The following is a 20,000-nucleotide window of genomic DNA, read 5'->3' on the forward strand; positions in this document are numbered from 1 at the left end:
TTTATTATTAAGCTTTGTACTTAAACGTAGTTTTCTTTCGGCTCTTGCATTTCTCAAAGTTTGAGACCGATATTTTATGTATAAAAAAAGTTAGAACGTTCACAAAATGTTGAGGTTCAGAAAAAAGATGAAATAATTTTCAGTTAAGTTCCTACCGAAATGCAGTACCTGAACGTTCTTTATTGTACCCTAATAAATCTTCTAAAGTTTCAGCTCGATATTTTATTTACAAAGAAAGTTCTTAGGTTCAAAAAAACATTCAGTGAACGGAAAAAGTGAGGTCGGTAATATAGGTATTTAGCTTTGTCACATGCCCTTAAGGCTCGAACTGTCATTCAAAATGCAATTTATTTGTCTAAATTCGCGCGCCAACCGCCGTTTCAGGCAAATCGAGGGAATTACTTTTTACGACAATTGTTGAATTAAACAAGAGGGATTTACTTTAAACACAGTAGTGGAATTTTTAACCTATAAAATAAATTTTATACCGAAAAAGACCAAGTTTCACGAAAAATACATGAACAATTTTCCACTAAAAACAGTATTCGAAATTTCAGTTACAAATTAAATATAAGAAAAAAGAATGTTCAATAAAATAATTCAGTTTTCGTCTAAACAAGTGAATTTTTAACTGGAAGAGTTAAATTTTCAGTTAAAAAATACATTGTCTACCAAAAAAACAACGATTTTTCAGCAAAATAATTGACTTTTTAATCTAAAAGGATATTTTTCAACATAATTATTTATTTTCAACAAAGTATATTAATTTTTAAACTAAAAGTTGAATTTTCAATCAAAAAAATTAATTTTCAACCAAAAAATGAAGAAACTTTCAATGAAAAACATGAATTTTTAACGAAAAAGATTAATTTCCCACCAAATAGTTCAATTTCAACTGAAAAAAGATTTAAAAATTCAAATGAAGATGGAATAATTAAATTTTTTATTTAGAAAATTTTGATTTCAACTAACAAAAAAATAATGTTCAACATAATGGTTAAATATTCAAGCAAAAAGACGAATTTTCAAGTGGAGCAGTTAAATTTTTAGTTACAAAAAAAAAACGATTTTTCAACAAAATTGTTAGTAGATTAATTTTTAACTTAAAAGTGGAATTTTCAATCAAAAAGAATAATTGGTAACCAAAAAGATTAGTTTTCTACCGAAAAATAAGAATTTCTAAGAAAATACATACATGTTTAACCAAATAGTTAAATTCCAAGAAAAAAAGGATAAAAAATTCAAACGAAAATGGAACAGTTTAATTTTTACTTAAAAAATTTTAATTTCAGACATAAAAAAAATCATTTTCAACATAATAGTTAATCATTTTACCAAAAAAGGTAATTTTTAATTGAAATAGTTAAATTTTTAGATGAAAAAACAAACATTTGCAACCAAAAAGTGGAATTTTCAATTAAAAAGAATAATTCCTAACCAAAAAGATTAATTTTCTAACGAAAAATACGGATTTTCAAGAAAATACATAAATTTTTAACCAAATAGTTCAATCTCAACAAAAAGATTTAGAAAATTTGGATTTTCACAAACAAAAAAAATAATTTCCAACATAATAGTAAAATATTTAAGCAAAAAGAGTAATTTTCAACTGGAATAATTAAATTTCCCGCTAAAAACAATATTATTAACCAAAAAACAACAATTTTTCAACAAAGTTGTTAATTTCCAACAAATTAGATTAATTTTTAACCAAAAAGTGGAATTTTCAAACAAAAGAATAATTTTTAACCAAAAACATTAATTTCCTACCAAAAAATAAGAATTTTCAAGAAAATACATAAATTTTTAACCAAATACTGCAATTAAAAAAAAAAGATTTAAAAATTCAAATAAAAATGGAACAATTAAATTTTTTATTAAGAAAATTTTGATTTCAACCAACAAAAAAATAATGTTCAACATAAACAGTTAAATATTCACCAAAAAGATTAATTTTCTGCCAAAAAATACAAATTTTCAAGAAAATAAATAATTTGTTGACCAAATGGTTAAATTTCAACAAAAACAGGTAAAAAAATTTAAATAAAAATGGAAGTTTAATTTTTATTTAGAAAATTTTAATTTCAAACATTAAAAAAAAATCATTTTCAACTGAAATAGGTAAATTTTTAGTTAAAAAAAATACATTTTCAACCATAAACAACGATTTTTCAACAAAATAATACACTTCAATCGAAAAAGATATTTTTAAACCAAATTAATTATTTTCCAAAAAAAGTAGATTAATTTTTAACCAAAAAGTAGAATTTTCAATCAAAGAGAATAATTTTTAACTAAAATGATTAATTTTCAAGAAAATACATACATTTTTAACCAAATACTTAAATTTTAACGAGAAAAGATTACAAAATTCAAATGAAAATAAAATAGTTTAATTTTTATTGAGACAAATTTTAGTTTGACCATAAAAAAAAAAATTTTCAACATAATAGTTAAACATTCAAGCAAAAAGGGTAATATTTCTAACTGGGATAGTTAAATTTTCAGTTAAAAAAAATATATTTTCCACCAAAAAACAAAGATTTGACAACAAAATAATTGACTTTTAAATCAAAAATAATACTTTTATAGAACATTTTTTATTTTCAAGAAAATAGATTCATTTTTAAACAAATAGTTAATTTTTCAACCAAAAATATTCATTTTAAAACAAAAAGAGAAGAAATTAAAAATTAATTCCTAAAGAACGAGTTAAACTTTCAATTAATTAGTTGAATTTTCAACCAAGAAGAATAATTTTCTACCAACAAAGACAAATTGTTGGAACTTTCACATAAAAAAGATACATTTACAATCAAAAATACAATAGTTAAATTTTAGGTAAAAAACATCATTTAAAATATATTTTTTTTTTAACCAAAGAGATGCACTTTCAATCAAAAAACTTTAATTTTCTACAAAAAAAATCGAATTTTCAAAATAATATAAAAAAAACCGAAATTTCAACAAAATACATGAAGTTTCAGTCAAATACATAGTTGAATTTTCAACTAAAAACAGATAAATTTACAATAAAAAAATTGAATGGTTTAATTTTCAGTTAAAGTAATTAATATTTAAAACGAAAAAAAAGTAATTTTCAATCAAGATTAATTTTCAACCAGGAATCTTAATTTTCTGCCAATAAAATAAAAAATTTTTAACAAAACAGTTAAATTATCGACTAAGAAAAACAAATTTTCATAAAAATTCAATTATAAAATTGATAGATTAAAAAAATATGTTTCTAAGCAGAAAAACTAAATTTTCAAGCAAATAGTTAAATTTCAACAAACATAATTTAATTTGCAACCCAAAAAGACGAGTTTTCAAAAAACAAAAAATAACTTTTCAACCAAATTGGTAATTTTTTCAAGACGTAGATTAATTTTTTCACAAATAGGTGATTTTTCAAAGAAAATTATAAGTTATCAGCAAAGAAGATTAATTTTTTTGACCCGAAGAAGACAAAATTCAAATAAAATAAATGTATTTTCAACTAGAAAAGGTCACTTTTTGATTAAAAATGGAATAATTATATTTTCGATTAAGAAAATTAATTTTCAAGAAAAAAGAGCAACAAATTTTCAACAACAAAATTTTTTTTTAAATATTTGAAATACCTCTGTAAATTACTCCGTCTGAAATTTCAAAAACTATAATTACGTAATTAATGGTATAGTTTTTTAGCCAGATCAGTATACTTAATACAATATAGTAGTAACTTTTTAAAAATAATTTTCGATTTCTGAAACAGCAGTAGCGACGGGATCTTTTTATAAAATAAAGAAAAATTAATTACCTATCAGAGTCAGGACCGTGGCGAGCAATAACCATTTTTAACCTCGACAATCCACCGACCGGAACTCGATCACTTCCAGTCGTAAATTGAAGAAGCCTTCGTTGACTTTCTGGTGGTAAGGAGTGCGCCACTGTCCAAAAGTTTCGAACCGCTTCGCTCTCGATTGTATATCCGCCTTCATATTCCGTCGCTGCTTCCAGTTCCGCAAAGTCAAATATTTTACTCCCACAAACAAGCTGAAAAAATATGGAAAGATACGAAAATATGCGAAAGTTGGTCAATATTTTCAACCTTAGAGTGCACTGAGTTCTATGGAAATTTAGTGCGCAGCCATTGGTGCCATAGAAATCTAGTGCGCAGCCATTAGCGCCATGGAAATCAACTGCGCAACCGAATAAGGATCTATGACGCATGTGGCTGCGCAGTGGCTATTTATCGGACTTTTGGATGCGCAGTCGAGTACAATAGTAGTATTAAAAGGATAGCAACTTGATTCTAACTTAATAATTACCTGTTCAATTTCCTCGGGCCTGAAAAGCAAGGCAAGTGGACTTTCGTCCGTGACCATTTGAAATCCACGCCTGAAGGCTTTGAATTGCCTCTCGACTGATGTGTTTAACAAAAAATCAGCGTAGAGGTCGACGAACTCTCGCTTGTTTTCCTGAGTAACGTAGAGTTCGTCTCCTTGTTCCTTCAGCTCGTGAAACAAAACTGAGCCAAAAACATCTCTGTAATTAAAAGTAAAATAATTCAGATTGAATTCATCTAAATGATTTTCGTTTACTTTAATATTCAAATACCAGTATTTTAATCTTGTAATACTTTTGAAATAGAATCTTTTATAAACGAAATAAAATAGTATTAAAGATACAAATTTAAATATGTCAAATTTATTCATTTATTTTAAAGAAAAAAAAATGAAGAAAAATGAAATAAAAGTTTATCTAAATTATTGAAACCTTCAAGCCAAAAGACGAATTTTCTCTAAAAAATTTGAATTTTCAAACCAAAATATGACTTTTCACTCAAAAATTAATTTTCCACAAAATTGATAACAAAAATGAAATTTCAAACCTGAAAATCAATTTTTCACGAAAAAAGAAGAATTTTCAACTAAAAAAGATCAATCTTCAAAAAATGAAAGAGCTAAGTTTTCAGTTTAAAAATTAATTTTAAATCAAGAAAAACGCATTTCGACTAAACAGTTAAATTTTCGACCAAACTTAAACCTTCAATCCAAAAAAGAATTTTTTAACAAAACAGTTAAAAATTAAGAAAAAACAATGATTTTTTAACCAAATAATTCAACCAAAGCAGATGATTTTTTCTAATTTCTTTCTTTTTTTTTTAATTAAAAATTCATCCGTTTTAATAGAAATTTAATCTTTCTTGGATAAAAACTGCAACTGTTTGGTTGAAAATTAAACTATTTTGTAGAAAATTTACTTTTTCTTGAAAAATTATATTTTGGTGCTGAAAAATGAATTTAAAAACAAAATTGTCGTTTTTTTATGAATAATTCCTCTATTTAGTAGAAATTTCACCTTTCTTGGATAAAATTGCAACAATTTGGTAGAGAATTCAACAATTTCGTTAAAAAGCCATCCTTTTTGGATTAAAAATTCGATTTTTCGTAGATTCTTTTTTATTATTTAAAAATTAATCTTTTGATCATTTTATTTGTCTAATTTTTTTTCTAGTATAAGTATTTTGTGAAAAATAGTATTTTTTAATTGAAAATTTATCTATTTGGGTCAAGTTTAAAGCAGATTGTCAAAAAATTATTTTTTGGTTGAAAATTTAACTGTTGAGCTGAAAAGCCTTTTCCTTGGTTTAAAATTGATTTTTTAACTGAAATATTTTCTAGATGAAAATTCAACTATTAAAAAAAAAATCTTTTTCTGAATAAAAATATCATACGCTTGAAGAGAAATTTCATCTTTCTTGGATAAAAATTGCAAATTTTTTGATTGAAAATTGAACGATTTTGTTAAGAAATCATACTTTTTAATAAAATGTTTTACTGTTCCGTAGAAAATTTACATTTTGTTTAAAATTAATATTTTTTTGGTGCTGAAAAATGAACTAAATTCTTTTCTGGATGAAAATTAGACTATTTTTTTTTTTAATTTTCTTTTTTCTTGAATTAGATATTCATCCGTTTTCAGAGAAATTTCATCTTTCTTGGATAAAAATTGTATTTTTTTGGTCGAAATTAAACTATTTTGTTAAAAAATAATACTTTTTGATTACAATTTTTACTGTTTCGTAGAAAATTTATATTTTGGCGCTGAAAAATGAACTGAAATTTTTTCTTGATAAAAATTCGACTATTTTGTTAAAAAAAATCATATTTTTGGTTAAAATTTATACTGTTTTGTTGAAAATGTACTTTTTGTTTAAAATTTATATTTTGGCGCTCAAAAATGAACTGAAATCTTTTGTGGATGAAAATTCAACTATTTGAAAAAAATTTCTGGATGAAAATTCAACTACCTTTTTTTTTAATTTTCCTTTTTCTTGAATTTAAAATTCATCCGTTTTGAGAGAAATGTCATATGTCTTGGATAATAATCGCAATTTTTTGGTTAAAAACTAAACTATTTTGTTCAAAAATAATATTTTTTGGTAAACATTTTACTGTTTTGTTGAAAATTTACTTTTTGTTTAAATTTAATATTTTTGTATTAAAAAGAGAACTAAAGTCTTTTCTGGATGAAAATTCAACTATTTTTAAAAATTTTTTATAAATTAATACTTCTTCGATTTTAAGAGAAATTTCATCTTTCTTAGATAAAAATTACATTTGTTTGGTCGAAAATTAAACTATTTTGTTAAAAAAACAATTCTTTTTAATCAAAATTTTTACTTTACCGCAGAAAATTTCCACTTTGTTTAAAATTAATATTTTGGCGCTGAAAAATGAACAGAAATATTTTCTGGATGAAAATTCAAATTTTTTTTTTTTAATTTTCTTTTTTCTTAAATTAAAAGTTCATCCGTTTTAAAAGAAATGTCATCATTCTCGGATAAAAGTTGCAAACAGTTTGGTCGAAAAATGAACTATTTTGTTAACAAAAATCATATTTTTTGGTTAAAATTTATATTGTTTTTTGAAAATTTACTTTTTGTTTAAATTTAAGATTTTGGTATTAAAAAGTGAATTTAAGTCTTTTCTGGATGAAAATTCAACTATTTTTTTGAACATTTTTTTCTGAATCAAAATTCGACTATTTTTTAAAACTTTTTTTTTTGGATGAAAATTCAGCTATTTTTTTTTTCTTGAATTAAAAATTCATTCGTTTTAAGAGTAATTTCATCTTTCTTTGAGAAAAATTGCAAACTGTTTGGTTAAAAACTAAACTATTTTGTTAAAAAATCATACTTTTTGGTAAACATTTTTACTGTTTTGTTGAAAATTTATTTGGATGAAAATTCAACTATTTTTTGTTTGATTTTCTTTTTCTTGAATTAAAAATTCATCCGTTTTAAGAAAAATTTCATATTTTTTGGAGAAAAATTGTAAACTGGTCGAAATTAAAACTATTTTCTTAAAAAAATCATATTTTTTGGTTAAAATTTATACTGTTTTGTTGAAAATTTACTTTTTGTTTAAAATTTATATTTTGGCGCTGAAAAATGAACAGAAATTTTTTCTGGGTGCAAATTCAACTTTTTTTTTAATTTCTTATTTTGAATTAAAAATTAATCCGTTTTAAGAGAAATTTCATCTTTCTTGGAGAAAAAATGAGAACTGTTGGGTCGAAAATTAAACTATTTTTTTCAAAAATCACACTTTTTGGTTAAAATTTTTATTTTTTGGTTTAAAATTTAACTACTTTGTAGAAAAATTATATTTTAGTGCTGAATCATGAAGTGAAATTTTTTCTGGATGTAAGTTCAACTTATAAAAGAAATTGTCATTTTTTAAAAATAATTCTTCTATTTTAGCACCAAAAAAATTCAATTTTCTTCGTAGATTCTTTTTTATTCCTTACAAATTCATATTTTGTTCTTGAATAGCTAAACATTTTTACTGTTCGGTAGAAAATTTACATTTTGTTTAAAATTTTTTGTTTAATTTCTAATTTTGAATGAAAAATTCACCCGTTTTAAGAGAAATTTCATCTTTCTTGGATAAAAATTGCAAACAGTTTTGTCGAAAAATAAACTATTTTGTTAAAAAGTTATATCTTTTGGTTCAAATTTATACTATTTTGTTAAAAATGTAAATTATTGAGCATTTGAACTCAAAAATTTGTTGAATTAAAGAACTTTTAAACATTATATTTCAAAGTTTAAAACGCAAAAGTTCCACTTTTCTTCCTTTAATTTGCAGCTCAGTGTTCATTGCTTCAAATGAACCATTTTTTAGCATCAAGAGTTCGAATTTTTTCAATTTCATTGACCGTGGAATAATACTTGCGAACCGGGATTGAAAAAAATCCGGAAATAATCAGAGAAATTATACTCACTTGTAACCAACTCTGAAAGTCTGCATGAAAGTTTCGTGCATATCGTCAGCCGTATAATTCATTATTTCCGAGAGTGTTCTGAAAAGAGTTGGACCCCAGTCTTCCAAATCCGCATAACTGCCTTTCCTTCCCAAAAGTTTTCGATAAACAACCATTGGAAAACGCACATCCAAAATCACATTGTTGTAAATTGCGAGGCCAAGAACAACCCCGATTAATGTGAATTGAGCGTCGCTTTCAAAAGACGTGGGATTGAACCACGTCGTTTGTGTATCTTCCTAAAAAAGTCAAAAGTATTTCCGGAATTTGGACTACTAATTAGAATTCAAGAAATTTAAATTAAATTAAAGACAAATTTAAAATCCTATTTAACGTCCGATTGAAATTTTAAAAAATATAACAATTTTGTCCTAAAAAATAAAATACAATAATATATTTATTTAATAATTGATTTAATTATTATATTTAATATATAGTTAATCATTTTTCTATAAAATAAAAAAATATTGTTGCAAAAAGAAATTTTCTTTTCCTTTATAGGAAAAAATTGTTCTTTTTTTATTTTGGAAATTTCAAAAGGAACATTTTATAGTGTATTCTGTATCTCTGATTCTGAAAATTCTTCTGTTTTGGTAGAAAATAAATATTCTTGTTAATCATTATTAATTACAAATTTAATTATTCAACGTTTGGTTAAAATTTGAATCTTTTAATGGACAGAAATATTCTAATTTTATCATTTATTCACTTCATTAACTGAAAATTCAACTATATTTTTAAAAATACTTTTTCTTTTTGTCAAAAACTAATATTTTTTAAATTAAAATTAAATTTTCTTTTTAATTAAATGTTTAAAATTAAAATTGAACTATTTCGTTCGGAATTCGGTTTTTTTTTGTTGAAACTTAATTTTCTCAATTGAAGATTTAACTTTTCTATTTCTAGTTAAAAATTTGTCATTTTTGGTAGAAAAGTAATCTTCTTGGTTGAAAATTCATCTTTTTTGTCGAAAATTGACTTCTTTGGGTACAAATTTAACTATTTCGTACAAAATTTTTTTTTTATTTAATAATTTATTAATTATCAATCATTATTCATCATTATTAATTAGAAATTTAATTAATTTACGTTTGGTTATAATTTCATCTTTGTATGTAGAAAATATCTACTTTTTTAAAACATTCACTTCTTTAACTGAAAATTTAACTATACTATTATTAAAAAGACATTTTTTGCATCAAAAATTAATGTTTAAAATAAAAATTGAACAATTCAATTTCTAGTTAAAAATTGATCTTTTTTAGTTAAAAATTTGTCATTTTTGGTAGAAAAGTAATCCTCCTGGTTTAAAATTCATCTTTTTGGTCGAAAATTGACTTTTTTGGTAAACGCTGAACATTCAGCTATTTGGTTAAAATTTGTTTATTTTTTTTTTCAAGTTGAAATAATTTGTTTAAATTAATTTATTGGTTGAAAATTCATCTATATAGTTAAAAATTTGTCATTTTTGGTAGAAAAGTAATCTTCCTGGTTTAAAATTCATCTTTTTGGTCGAAAATTGACTTTTTTGGTAAACGCTGAACATTCAGCTATTTGGTTAAAATTTGTTTATTTTTTTAAAAGTTGAAATAATTTGTTTAAATTAATTTATTGGTTGAAAATTCATCTATATAGTTAAAAATTTAACTTCTTTGTTGAATATTTCATGTGTATCCTCCTAAAAAAGTCAAAAATATTTCCGGAATTTGGACTAATAATTAGAATTCAAGAAATTTAAATGAGATTAAAGACAAATTTAAAATCCTATTTAACGTCCGATTGAAATTTGAAAAAATACAACAATTTTGCCCTAAAAAATAAAATACAATGATATATATATTTAATAATTTTTCTATCCAAAAAAAATATATTGTTGCAAAAAGAAGTTTTCGTTTCCTTTATAGGAAAAAATTGTTCTTTTTTTATTTTTGGAATTTTAAAACGATAGTTTTATAGTGGTTTTCCAAATTTGGTCGTTGGATTTTTGGTTTTATTTTCAGGGATTCTGCAGACTACTAATTAGAGATGTTAAAAATGAGAAAAAATTTAAAAATTCAAAGCACCTACCTGCATCGTGAACATGCCGTAGTCAGGATTGAAAATTTCTTCCACAACCAGCTGGAAAAACTCTTTTGAAACTCCGCCTTCGTCGACTCCTTGTTCCCCCTCAAATTCGACGACCAACTGTTTTTTAAGATCCGTTGGATTCTCCATTGCCACCATTTCCAATTCCACCAAAGCGTCGTCTATTAAATGATCTCTTCGAACCTAAAAAAAAAAAAATAACAAAAATAAAGGAGATAGAATTCCCAGTTCTCATTTTGTGCGGTTAAAAATTAAACAATTTCATTTCTGATTAAAAATGTATATTTTTTTAGTTTAAAATTCGTCTACTTTTGGTAGAAAAATAATCTTCTTGGTTGGAAATTAATCTTCTTGATTGAAAATTGACTTCTTTGGGTAGAAATTGAACTATTTCACTCAGAACTTTGTTTTTAAATTCATTAATTATTAATTATTAGTAATTATTAATCATTATTGATTAGAAATTTAATTATTCAACGTTTGGTTAAAATTTGAATCTTTTAATGGACAGAAATATTCTAATTTTATCATTTATTCACTTCTTTAACTGAAAATTCAACTATATTGTTAAAAATACTGTTTTGTTTTTGTAAAAACTAATATTTTTTAAATTAAAATTAAATTTTCTTTTTAATTAAATGTTTAAAATTAAAATTGAACTATTTCGTTCGGAATTCGTTTTTTTTAAACTTAATTTCCTTAATTGAAGGTTTAACTTTTCTATTTCTAGTTAAAAATTGATCTTTTTTAGTTAAAAATTTGTCATTTTTGGTAGAAAAGTAATCTTCTTGGTTGGAAATTCATCTTTGTATGCAGAAAATATCTACTTTTTTAAAACATTTATTCACTTCTTTAACTGAAAATTTAACTATACTGTTAAAAAGACATTTTTTGCGTCAAAAACTAATGTTTTAAATAAAAATTGAACCATTCTATTTCTAGTTAAAAATTGATCATTTTTGATAGAAAAGTAATCATGGTTTAAAATTTATCTTTTTGATCGAAAATGGACTTCTGTGAGTAAAAATTGAACTAATTCATTGAAAAATCTTTTTTTTTAAATAATTAAGTATCAATTATCAATAATTATTCATCATAATTAATTATGAATTTAATTATTCTATCTTTAGTTAAAATTTGATCTTTTTAACTAAAAACTGAAAAATTCAATTTATAGATAAAAATCAATCTTTTTTAGTTGAAAATTCTTCTGTTTTGGTAGAAAATAAATATTCTTGTTAAATAATTTTCAGTTTTTGATCTTGGTTTAAAATTCATCTTTTTCGTCGAAAATGAACTTCTTTGGGTAAAAATTGAACTATTTCATAAAAAAAATCTTTTTAAAAAAATTAATTTACGTTTGGTTAAAATTTCATCTTTTTAAGTGGAAAAAAACTTTTTTTTAAATTTATTCACTTCTTTAACTTAAAATTGAACCATTCCATTTCTAGTTAAAAATTATTCTTTTTTAGTTGAAAATTCTTCTGTTTTGGTAGAAAATGGACTTTTTTGGATATAAATTGAACTATTTCATTTAAAAATCTTTGTTTTTTAATTAATTCATTATTAATTATAAATAATTATTATTTAAAAATTTAATTATTCTACGTTTGGTTAAAAATTTATCTTTTTAGGTGGAAAAAGTCTTCTATTTTTAAAATTAAATTACTTCTTTAACTGAAAATTTAACTATATTGTTAAAAATACATTTTTCTTGCGTGAAAAACTAATTTTTTAAATAAAAATCGAAACGTTCTATTTCTAGTTAAAAATTGATCAGTTTTGATAGAAAAGTAATCTTCGTTTAAAATTCATCTTTTTGATCGAAAATGGACTTCTGTGAGTAAAAATTGAACTAATTCATTGAAAAATCTTTTTTTTTTTAATAATTAAGTATCAATTATCAATAATTATTCATCATAATTAATTATGAATTTAATTATTCTATCTTTAGTTAAAATTTGATCTTTTTAACTAAAAACTGAACAATTCAATTTATAGATAAAAATCAATCTTTTTTAGTTGAAAATTCTTCTGTATTGGTAGAAAATAAATATTCTTTTTAAAAAATTTCACCTTATGATCTTGGTTTAAAATTAATCTTTTTCGTCGAAAATGAACTTCTTTGGGTAAAAATTGAACTATTTCATAAAAAAAAATCTTTTTAAAAAAATTAATTTACGTTTGGTTAAAATTTCATCTTTTTAAGTGGAAAAAAACTTTTTTAAAAATTTATTCACTTCTTTAACTTAAAATTGAACCATTCCATTTCTAGTTAAAAATTAATCTTTTTTAGTTGAAAATTCTTCTATTTTGGTAGAAAATGGACTTTTTTGGATATAAATTGAACTATTTCATTTAAAAATCTTTGTTTTTTAATTAATTCATTATTAATTATAAATAATTATTATTTAAAAATTTAATTATTCTACGTTTGGCTAAAAATTTATCTTTTTAGGTGGAAAAAGTCTCCTATTTTTAAAATTAAATTACTTCTTTAACTGAAAATTTAACTATATTGTTAAAAATACATTTTTCTTGCGTGAAAAACTAATCTTTTAAATAAACATCGAAACGTTCTATTTCTAGTTAAAAATTAACGTTTTTTAGTTAAAAAATTGTCAGTTTTGGTAAAAAAGTGATCTTCATGGTAGAAAATCCATTTTTTTTGTCGAAAGATTATTTCTTTGGATAAAAATTGAAATCTTTCATTAAAATTTTTCTTAAACTTAATTCATTAGTAATAATTATTAATTAAAAATTTAATTATTCTACGTTTCGTTAAAATTTGATCTTTTCCAGTGTCAAAAATCTTCTATTTTTAACATTTATTGAGGCAAAAATGGACTTCTTTGGGAAAAAACTAAACTATTTCATTAAAAAATCGTAATTAAAGTCTATTAATGATTAATTATCAAAAATTGGTTCAAAGTTGATCTTTTTATATAGAAAAAATCTTCTATTTTTACCATTTATTCACTTCTGTAACGGAAAATTCAACTATATTGTTAAAAAGACATTTTTTGGATCACAAACTAATTTTTTAACTAAAAACTGAACAATTCAATTTATAGTTAAAAATTAATCTTTTTTAGTTGAAAATTCTTCTGTTTTGGTAGAAAATAAATATTCTTGTTAAACAATTTTCACTTTTTGATCGAAAGATTATTTATTTGGTTAAAAACTGAACTATTTCGTTCGAAATTCGTTTTTTTTGGTTGAAACTTAATTTTTTCAATTGAAGATTTAACTTTTTTATTTCTAGTTAAAAATTGATTTCTTTTAGTTAAAAATTTGTCATTTTTGGTAGAAAAGTAATCTTGGTAGAAAATTCATCTTTTTCGTCGAAAATTGACTTCTTTGGGTAAAAATTGAACTATTTAAAAAAAAAATTTTTTTTTAAAATTAATTAAGTATTAATTATAAATCATTATCCATCATTATTAATTAGACATTTAATTAATTTACGTTTGGTTAAAATGTCATCTTTGTATGTAGAAAATATCTACTTTTTTAAAATATTTATTCACTTCTTTAACTGAAAATTTAACTACATTGTTAAAAAGACATTTTTTTGGTCACAAATTAATTTTTTAACTAAAAACTGAACAATTCAATTCCTAGTTAAAAATTAATTTTTTTTAGTTGAAAATTCGGCTGTCTTTGGTAGAAAAGTAATCATCCTGGTTTAAAATTCATCTTTTTCGTCAAAAATTGACTTCTTTGGTAAACACTGAACATTCAGCTATTTGGTTAAAATTTGTTTATTTTTTTTTAAAGTTGAACTAATTTGTTTAAATTAATTTTTTGGTTGAAAATTCATCTATATAGTTAATAATGTAACTACTTTGGTGAATATTTCATGATTTTTTTAATGAAAATAAATTTTCTTAACAGAACATTTATTTATTCCTATTTTTCTTGAAAATTTGTCTTTTTGGTAGATAAGTTATATTTTAATGCTGAAAATTCCACTACTTGGTTGAAAATTAAGGTTTTCAGTTCAAGTTTAAATATTTTGTTCAAATTTATTTTTTTAAAAATGAAAATTGATTTTTAAGCAGAAAATCTAACCGATCAATTTTTTTGTTTTGAAAATTTAACTGTTTGGTAAATTGTACTATTTTGTTAAAAATTCCTTTTTTGTTGATGTTACAAATTCATGCATTTTTTTTAATTCGTATGTTTTAGTAGAAAAGTAATCTTCTTCGTTTAAAGTTCATCTTTTTGGCCGAAAATTGACTTCTTTTGTAAAAATTAAACTATTTCATTTAAAAAAACTTTTTCTCCAAATTGATTATTAATTATTAATAATGATTAATCATGATTAATCATAAATGTAATTATTCTACGTTTGGTTAAATTTTGATCTTTTTAAGCAGAAAAAATCTTTTATTTAACAAAATTATTCACTTCTTTAACTTAAAATTCAACTATATTGTTAAAAATACATTTTTTCTGTCAAAAACTAATTTTTTTAATAAAAACTTAACCATTCCATTTCTAGTTAAAAATTAAACTTTTTTGTTGAAAATTCGTCTGTTTTGGTAGAAAACTAATCTTCTTGGTGAATAACTCATCTTTTTGGTCGAAGGATTATTTCTTTGGGTCAAAATTTACAGTTAAACTGTTTCTTATTTTAAAAGTCGATTTTTCTTTGGCTGAAATCGTTAAAACAATTTTTTTTGTAAGAAAACATTTTTTAAAGAAATAATTATATTTTAAGATTATTTAGTTATTTTAAAAATTTGAAACAACAAAGTTGAAGAGAATGTTTTCTCGGAAAAAATAAGCTGTCATTCATTAAAGTGCAATCACTTTTCAAAATTTTTTTTAAGAAGTCACGGTCAGAAAAAATTCAATTGCAAAATACATGGTTAAAATTAATTTTTTTTTTTTAATTTTAATATTTTTCATAGAAAATAATGTTTTATATTTGAAATGACATCAGTTGTAATATTTCGATTCTTAAAAACATAGAAAAACTATTTTATTTCAGATATCTGATTTTTGGCACAACTATCTTAATTGAAAATTTAATTATATTGTTTAAGACATTTTTTGGGTCAAAAACTAATCTTTTTAACTTAAAATTGAACAATTCCATTTCTAGTTAAAAATTTATCTGTCTTAGTTAAAGATTCTTCTGCTTTCGTAGAAAATTTTTCTTCTTGGTTTAAAATTGACCTTTTTGGTCGAAAATGGACTTATTTGGGTAAAAATTGAACTATTTCATTACAAATTCTTTTTTTAAATTAATGAATTATTCATTATGATTAATTATAAATTTAATTATTCTACGTTTGGTTAAAATTTTATTTTTCTATATATAGAAAAAATCTTTTTTTTTTAAATGCATTCACTTCTGTAACTGAAAATTTAACAATATTGTTAAAAAGACATTTTTTGGGGTCAAAAACTAATTTTTTCAATGGAAAAATTCAACTTCTATTTCTGGTTAAAAATTCATTTTTTAAAGTTGAAAATTCGTCTGTTTTTAGTAGAAAGGTAATCTTCTTGGATAAAAATTCATCCTTTTGGTTGAAAATGGGCTTCTTTAGGTAAAAATTGAACTATTTCATAAAAAAATTTTTTTTTAAAGATTAATTATTAATAATTAATCATAATTAATTAATTATTAATTATCAATAATTATTCATCATAATTGATTATAAATTTAATTATCCTACATTTGGTTATAATTTTATCTTTTTATATGGAAAAAATATTTTTTTAAATTTATTCATGTCTTTAACTGAAAATTTAACTATATTGGTAAAAATACATTTTTTTTGGTCAAAAACTAATTTTTTCAATTGAAAACGGAACAATTCAATTTCTAGTTCAAAATTAATCCTTTTTAGTTGAAAATTCGTCTGTTTTTATAGAAAATAAATCTTCTTGATGAATAATTCAACTTTTTGATCGAAAGATTATTTTTTTAGTTAAAACTTAAACTATTTCGTTCGAAATTCGTTTTTTTGTTGTTGAAAATTAATTTTCTTAATAAAGATTTAACTATTCTATTTCTGATTAAAAATCTATCTTTTTAGTTTAAAATTCAAAGATTTGTTGGAAATTTATTTATTTGGTTGAAAATTAATCTATTTGGTTATAAAAACATTGTTTAGTTGAAAATTCACATTGGTTGAAAAATAAACAACATTTTTTGTAGATAATTAATCTTTTAACGCTGAAAATTCAGCAATTTGGTTAAAAACGTATTTTTTTCAATTGAAGATTAAATTTTTTTTTTCTGAAACTTGAACTAATTTGTTTAAATTAATTTTTTAGTTGAAAATTCATCTATATAGTTAAAAATTTAACTGTTTCATTGAATATTTCATGTTTTTTTATTTAAAATAAATTTTCATAACAGAAAATGTAACTATTACACTTTGTCTTAAAAATTGTTTTTTTTTGTAGATAAATTATCTTTTTTTAATGCTGAAAATTGAACTAATTATTTAGAAATTAGGATTTTCAGTTAAAGATTCAACTATTGGTTAAAATTTTGCTAAAAATGAATTTTTATTATTGAAAATAATTTTTTTTAAACTGAACATTTAATTATTTCAATTTGTCTGGAAATTTGATGAATTGCGTTAAAAATTTGTCTTTTTGGTAGACAATTTATCTTTTAATGCTAAAAACTCAACTACTCGGTTAAAAATTAGTTGTTTTTTTTTTTAAATTGAAGATTCAACTATTTGGTTGAAAGTTAAACTAATTCGTTAGCAATTTTTTTGGTTAAAAGTTTAACTATTATGTTTTTGTTAAAAATTCATTCATTGTATCGGAAAATTGCTCTTTTTGGTGGAAAATCAACTATATAATTAAAAGTTAACATATTTTGTTCAAAAATCGTTTATTTTTTTTAATGAAAATTAATTTTTGAACAGGAAATCTAGCCATTCGATTTTTTTGTTGAAAATTTAACTATTGCGTAAACTAAACTATTTTGTTGAAAATTCCTTTTTTTGTTGCTAAAAATTCATTTTTTGTAGTTGAAAATTCAACTATTTTATTGAAAATGCATACATTTTTTATTGTTGAAAATTTGTCTGTTTTAGTAGAAAAGTAAGTTTTTTGATTGAAAATTCATCTTTTTGGTCGAAAATACACTTCTTTGGGTAAAAATTGAACTATTTCATTAAATATTTTTTGTTTAATTAATGAATTATTGATTATTAATAATTATTATTCAAAATTTTAATTATTCTACGTTTGGTTAAAATTTGATATTTTTAAGTGGGAAAAATCTTCCATTTTTAACATTTATACACTTCTTCAACTGAAAATTGAACTATTTTGTTAAAAATACATGTTTTCGCGTCAAAAACTATTTTTTTAACTGAAAATTAAACCATTCCATTTGTAGTTAAAAATTAATCTTTTTTAATTACGAATTCGTCTGTTTTGTTAGCAACTTAATTTTCTTGGTTGAAAATTCAACTTTTTGTTCGAAAGATTATTTATTTGGTTAAAAATTGAACTATTTCATTTGAAATTCGTTTTTTTGTTGTTGAAAATTAATTTTTTTAATTGAAGATTTAACTATTCTATTTTCTATTTCTGGTTAAAAATGTATCTTTTTTAGTTGAAAATTTATTTATTTGGTTGAAAATTAAACTATATGGTTATAAAATTATTCTTTAGTTGAAGATTCATCACTTTGGTTGAAATTAAACCATTTTTTTTTAAATTCAGTTCTTTTGGTGTAAAATTAATTTTTCAAACTAAAAATTCGTCTTTTTGTAAATAATTAATCTTTTACTGCTGAAAATTGAGCTCTTTGATTAAAAAATTAATTTTTTCAGTTGAAGATTCAACTATGTTTTTGTAAGTTCAACTAATTTGTTAAAAATTAATTTTTTTTTTTGAAAATTCGTCTATATAGTTAAAAATTTAACTAGTTTGTTGAATACTTCATTCTTTTTTTATTGAAAATAAATTTTCTTCATAAAAAATTGATGTATTCCCTTTTTTCTTGAAAATTTAAAACTAATTGGTAGAAAATTAGCGTTTTTAGTTAAAGATACAACTATTAGTAGAATTTTTGTTTTTAAATTCATGAAAGTTAATTTTTTCAGTTAAAAATTCCGATTTTTAGTGAAAAATTCGTTTATTTTTGTTAAAAATTCATTTTTTTAATCCCAAATTGCAGTAATCACAGCACCTATTGTCGTCAAAAAAGTTGGATTTTGTACCGAATAGTTGAATTTTATACCAAAAACTCAAAAAGAGGTGAAGTTTCTACCCAAAAATGAATTTTCTAAAAAGAAAAACTTTTCAATCAAGAATGAAAAATAATTTTAACCAAATTGTTGAATTTTCCACACTTAATATTAATGTTTATCGACAAATTTCATAATTGATATTTCCACAACCAAATTTTTAATTAAAACAAGAAACAGTTCGTTGCATTTTCAAGCCAAAAAGCCTAATTCTCTATAAAACAATTTAATTTTGAAAACAAGAACATAAAATAACAAAAAAGTTTATTTACAATAAATCAGTTGATTTTTTTAACAAAATATTTGAATTTGCAGTTAAAAAAACAACATTTTTTCAACAAACAGAATTGTTAATTTTAGTTTTTAAACAAAAAATGAACTTACAACTAAAATTATTTATCTTTAACGAAAAAAACATGAAATTTGAAAAATTCGTTCAAATTTAACCAAGTAGTGGAATTTTTAATAAATAATTAGTTTCGTTCAAACTTCGACTTTTTGGTTACAAATTCTACTATTTAGTTAAAGATTTAATTATTTTCTTGAAAATTGAAGTCTTTTGTTAAAAAGTAAACATTTTTGGTCGAATATATTTATATTTATATATTTATATTATAAATATATAAATATATTTATAATATATTTATATTGTTTTTGGTCGAAAATGGATAATTTTGTAAAAAATTCATATTTATTTATCGAAAATTGATCTTTTTTGATTGAAAATTAATTCCTTTTATTTGAAAAGTCTATTATTGTATTTTTGCTTAAGAAATAATCTTTTATACTTAAAAAACATACTTTTTGTTAAAATTTAAGGATTTTTTTTTTTAATTCATCGTTTTTTGTCAAAAATGTATACTTTTGTAAAAAATTCATATTTTTTAATTGAAAATTCATCTTTTTTGATTAAAAATTAATTCCTTTTATTTGAAAAGTCTATTATTGTATTTTTGTTTAAGAAATAATCCCCTTGAATTAAAAAACATACTTTTTGTGAGAATTCAACGGTTTTTTTGAAAAAGTCATAGTTTTTTGTCAAAAATTTATACTTTTGTAAAAAATTCATATTTTTTAATTACAAATTCATCTTTTTTGATTAAAAATTAATTCCTTTTATTAGAAAAGTCTATTATTGTATTTTTGCTTAAGAAATAATCTCTTATACTTAAAAAACATACTTTTTGTTAAAATTTAAGGATTTTTTTTTTGAAAAATTCATCGTTTTTTGTCAAAAATTTATACTTTTGTAAAAAATTAATATTTTTTTATTGAAAATTCATCTTTTTTGATTAAAAATTAATTCCTTTTATTTGAAAAGTCTATTATTGTATTTTTGTTTAAGAAATAATCTCTTTCACT

At 21.7% G+C, this 20,000-nt stretch overlaps 1 protein-coding gene across 1 annotated transcript in view; it reads right to left on the bottom strand.

Moving 5' to 3' along the window:
- LOC117172521 (ubiquitin-protein ligase E3A) overlaps positions 1-20,000 on the bottom strand; it is a 63,113-nt gene that overhangs the window by 3,479 nt on the left and 39,634 nt on the right. Inside the window, exons 8-11 of the mRNA XM_033360541.1 lie at positions 10,384-10,584; positions 8,278-8,555; positions 4,314-4,530; positions 3,803-4,038 (exon numbers count right to left, since the gene is read on the bottom strand). Coding sequence (XP_033216432.1) covers positions 3,803-4,038; positions 4,314-4,530; positions 8,278-8,555; positions 10,384-10,584 — 932 coding nt within the window. The remainder of the gene's footprint in view (positions 1-3,802; positions 4,039-4,313; positions 4,531-8,277; positions 8,556-10,383; positions 10,585-20,000) is intronic.

This window comes from Belonocnema kinseyi, chromosome 5, assembly GCF_010883055.1.
Source record: "Belonocnema kinseyi isolate 2016_QV_RU_SX_M_011 chromosome 5, B_treatae_v1, whole genome shotgun sequence".
In the NCBI taxonomy this organism is placed as follows: domain Eukaryota; kingdom Metazoa; phylum Arthropoda; class Insecta; order Hymenoptera; family Cynipidae; genus Belonocnema; species Belonocnema kinseyi.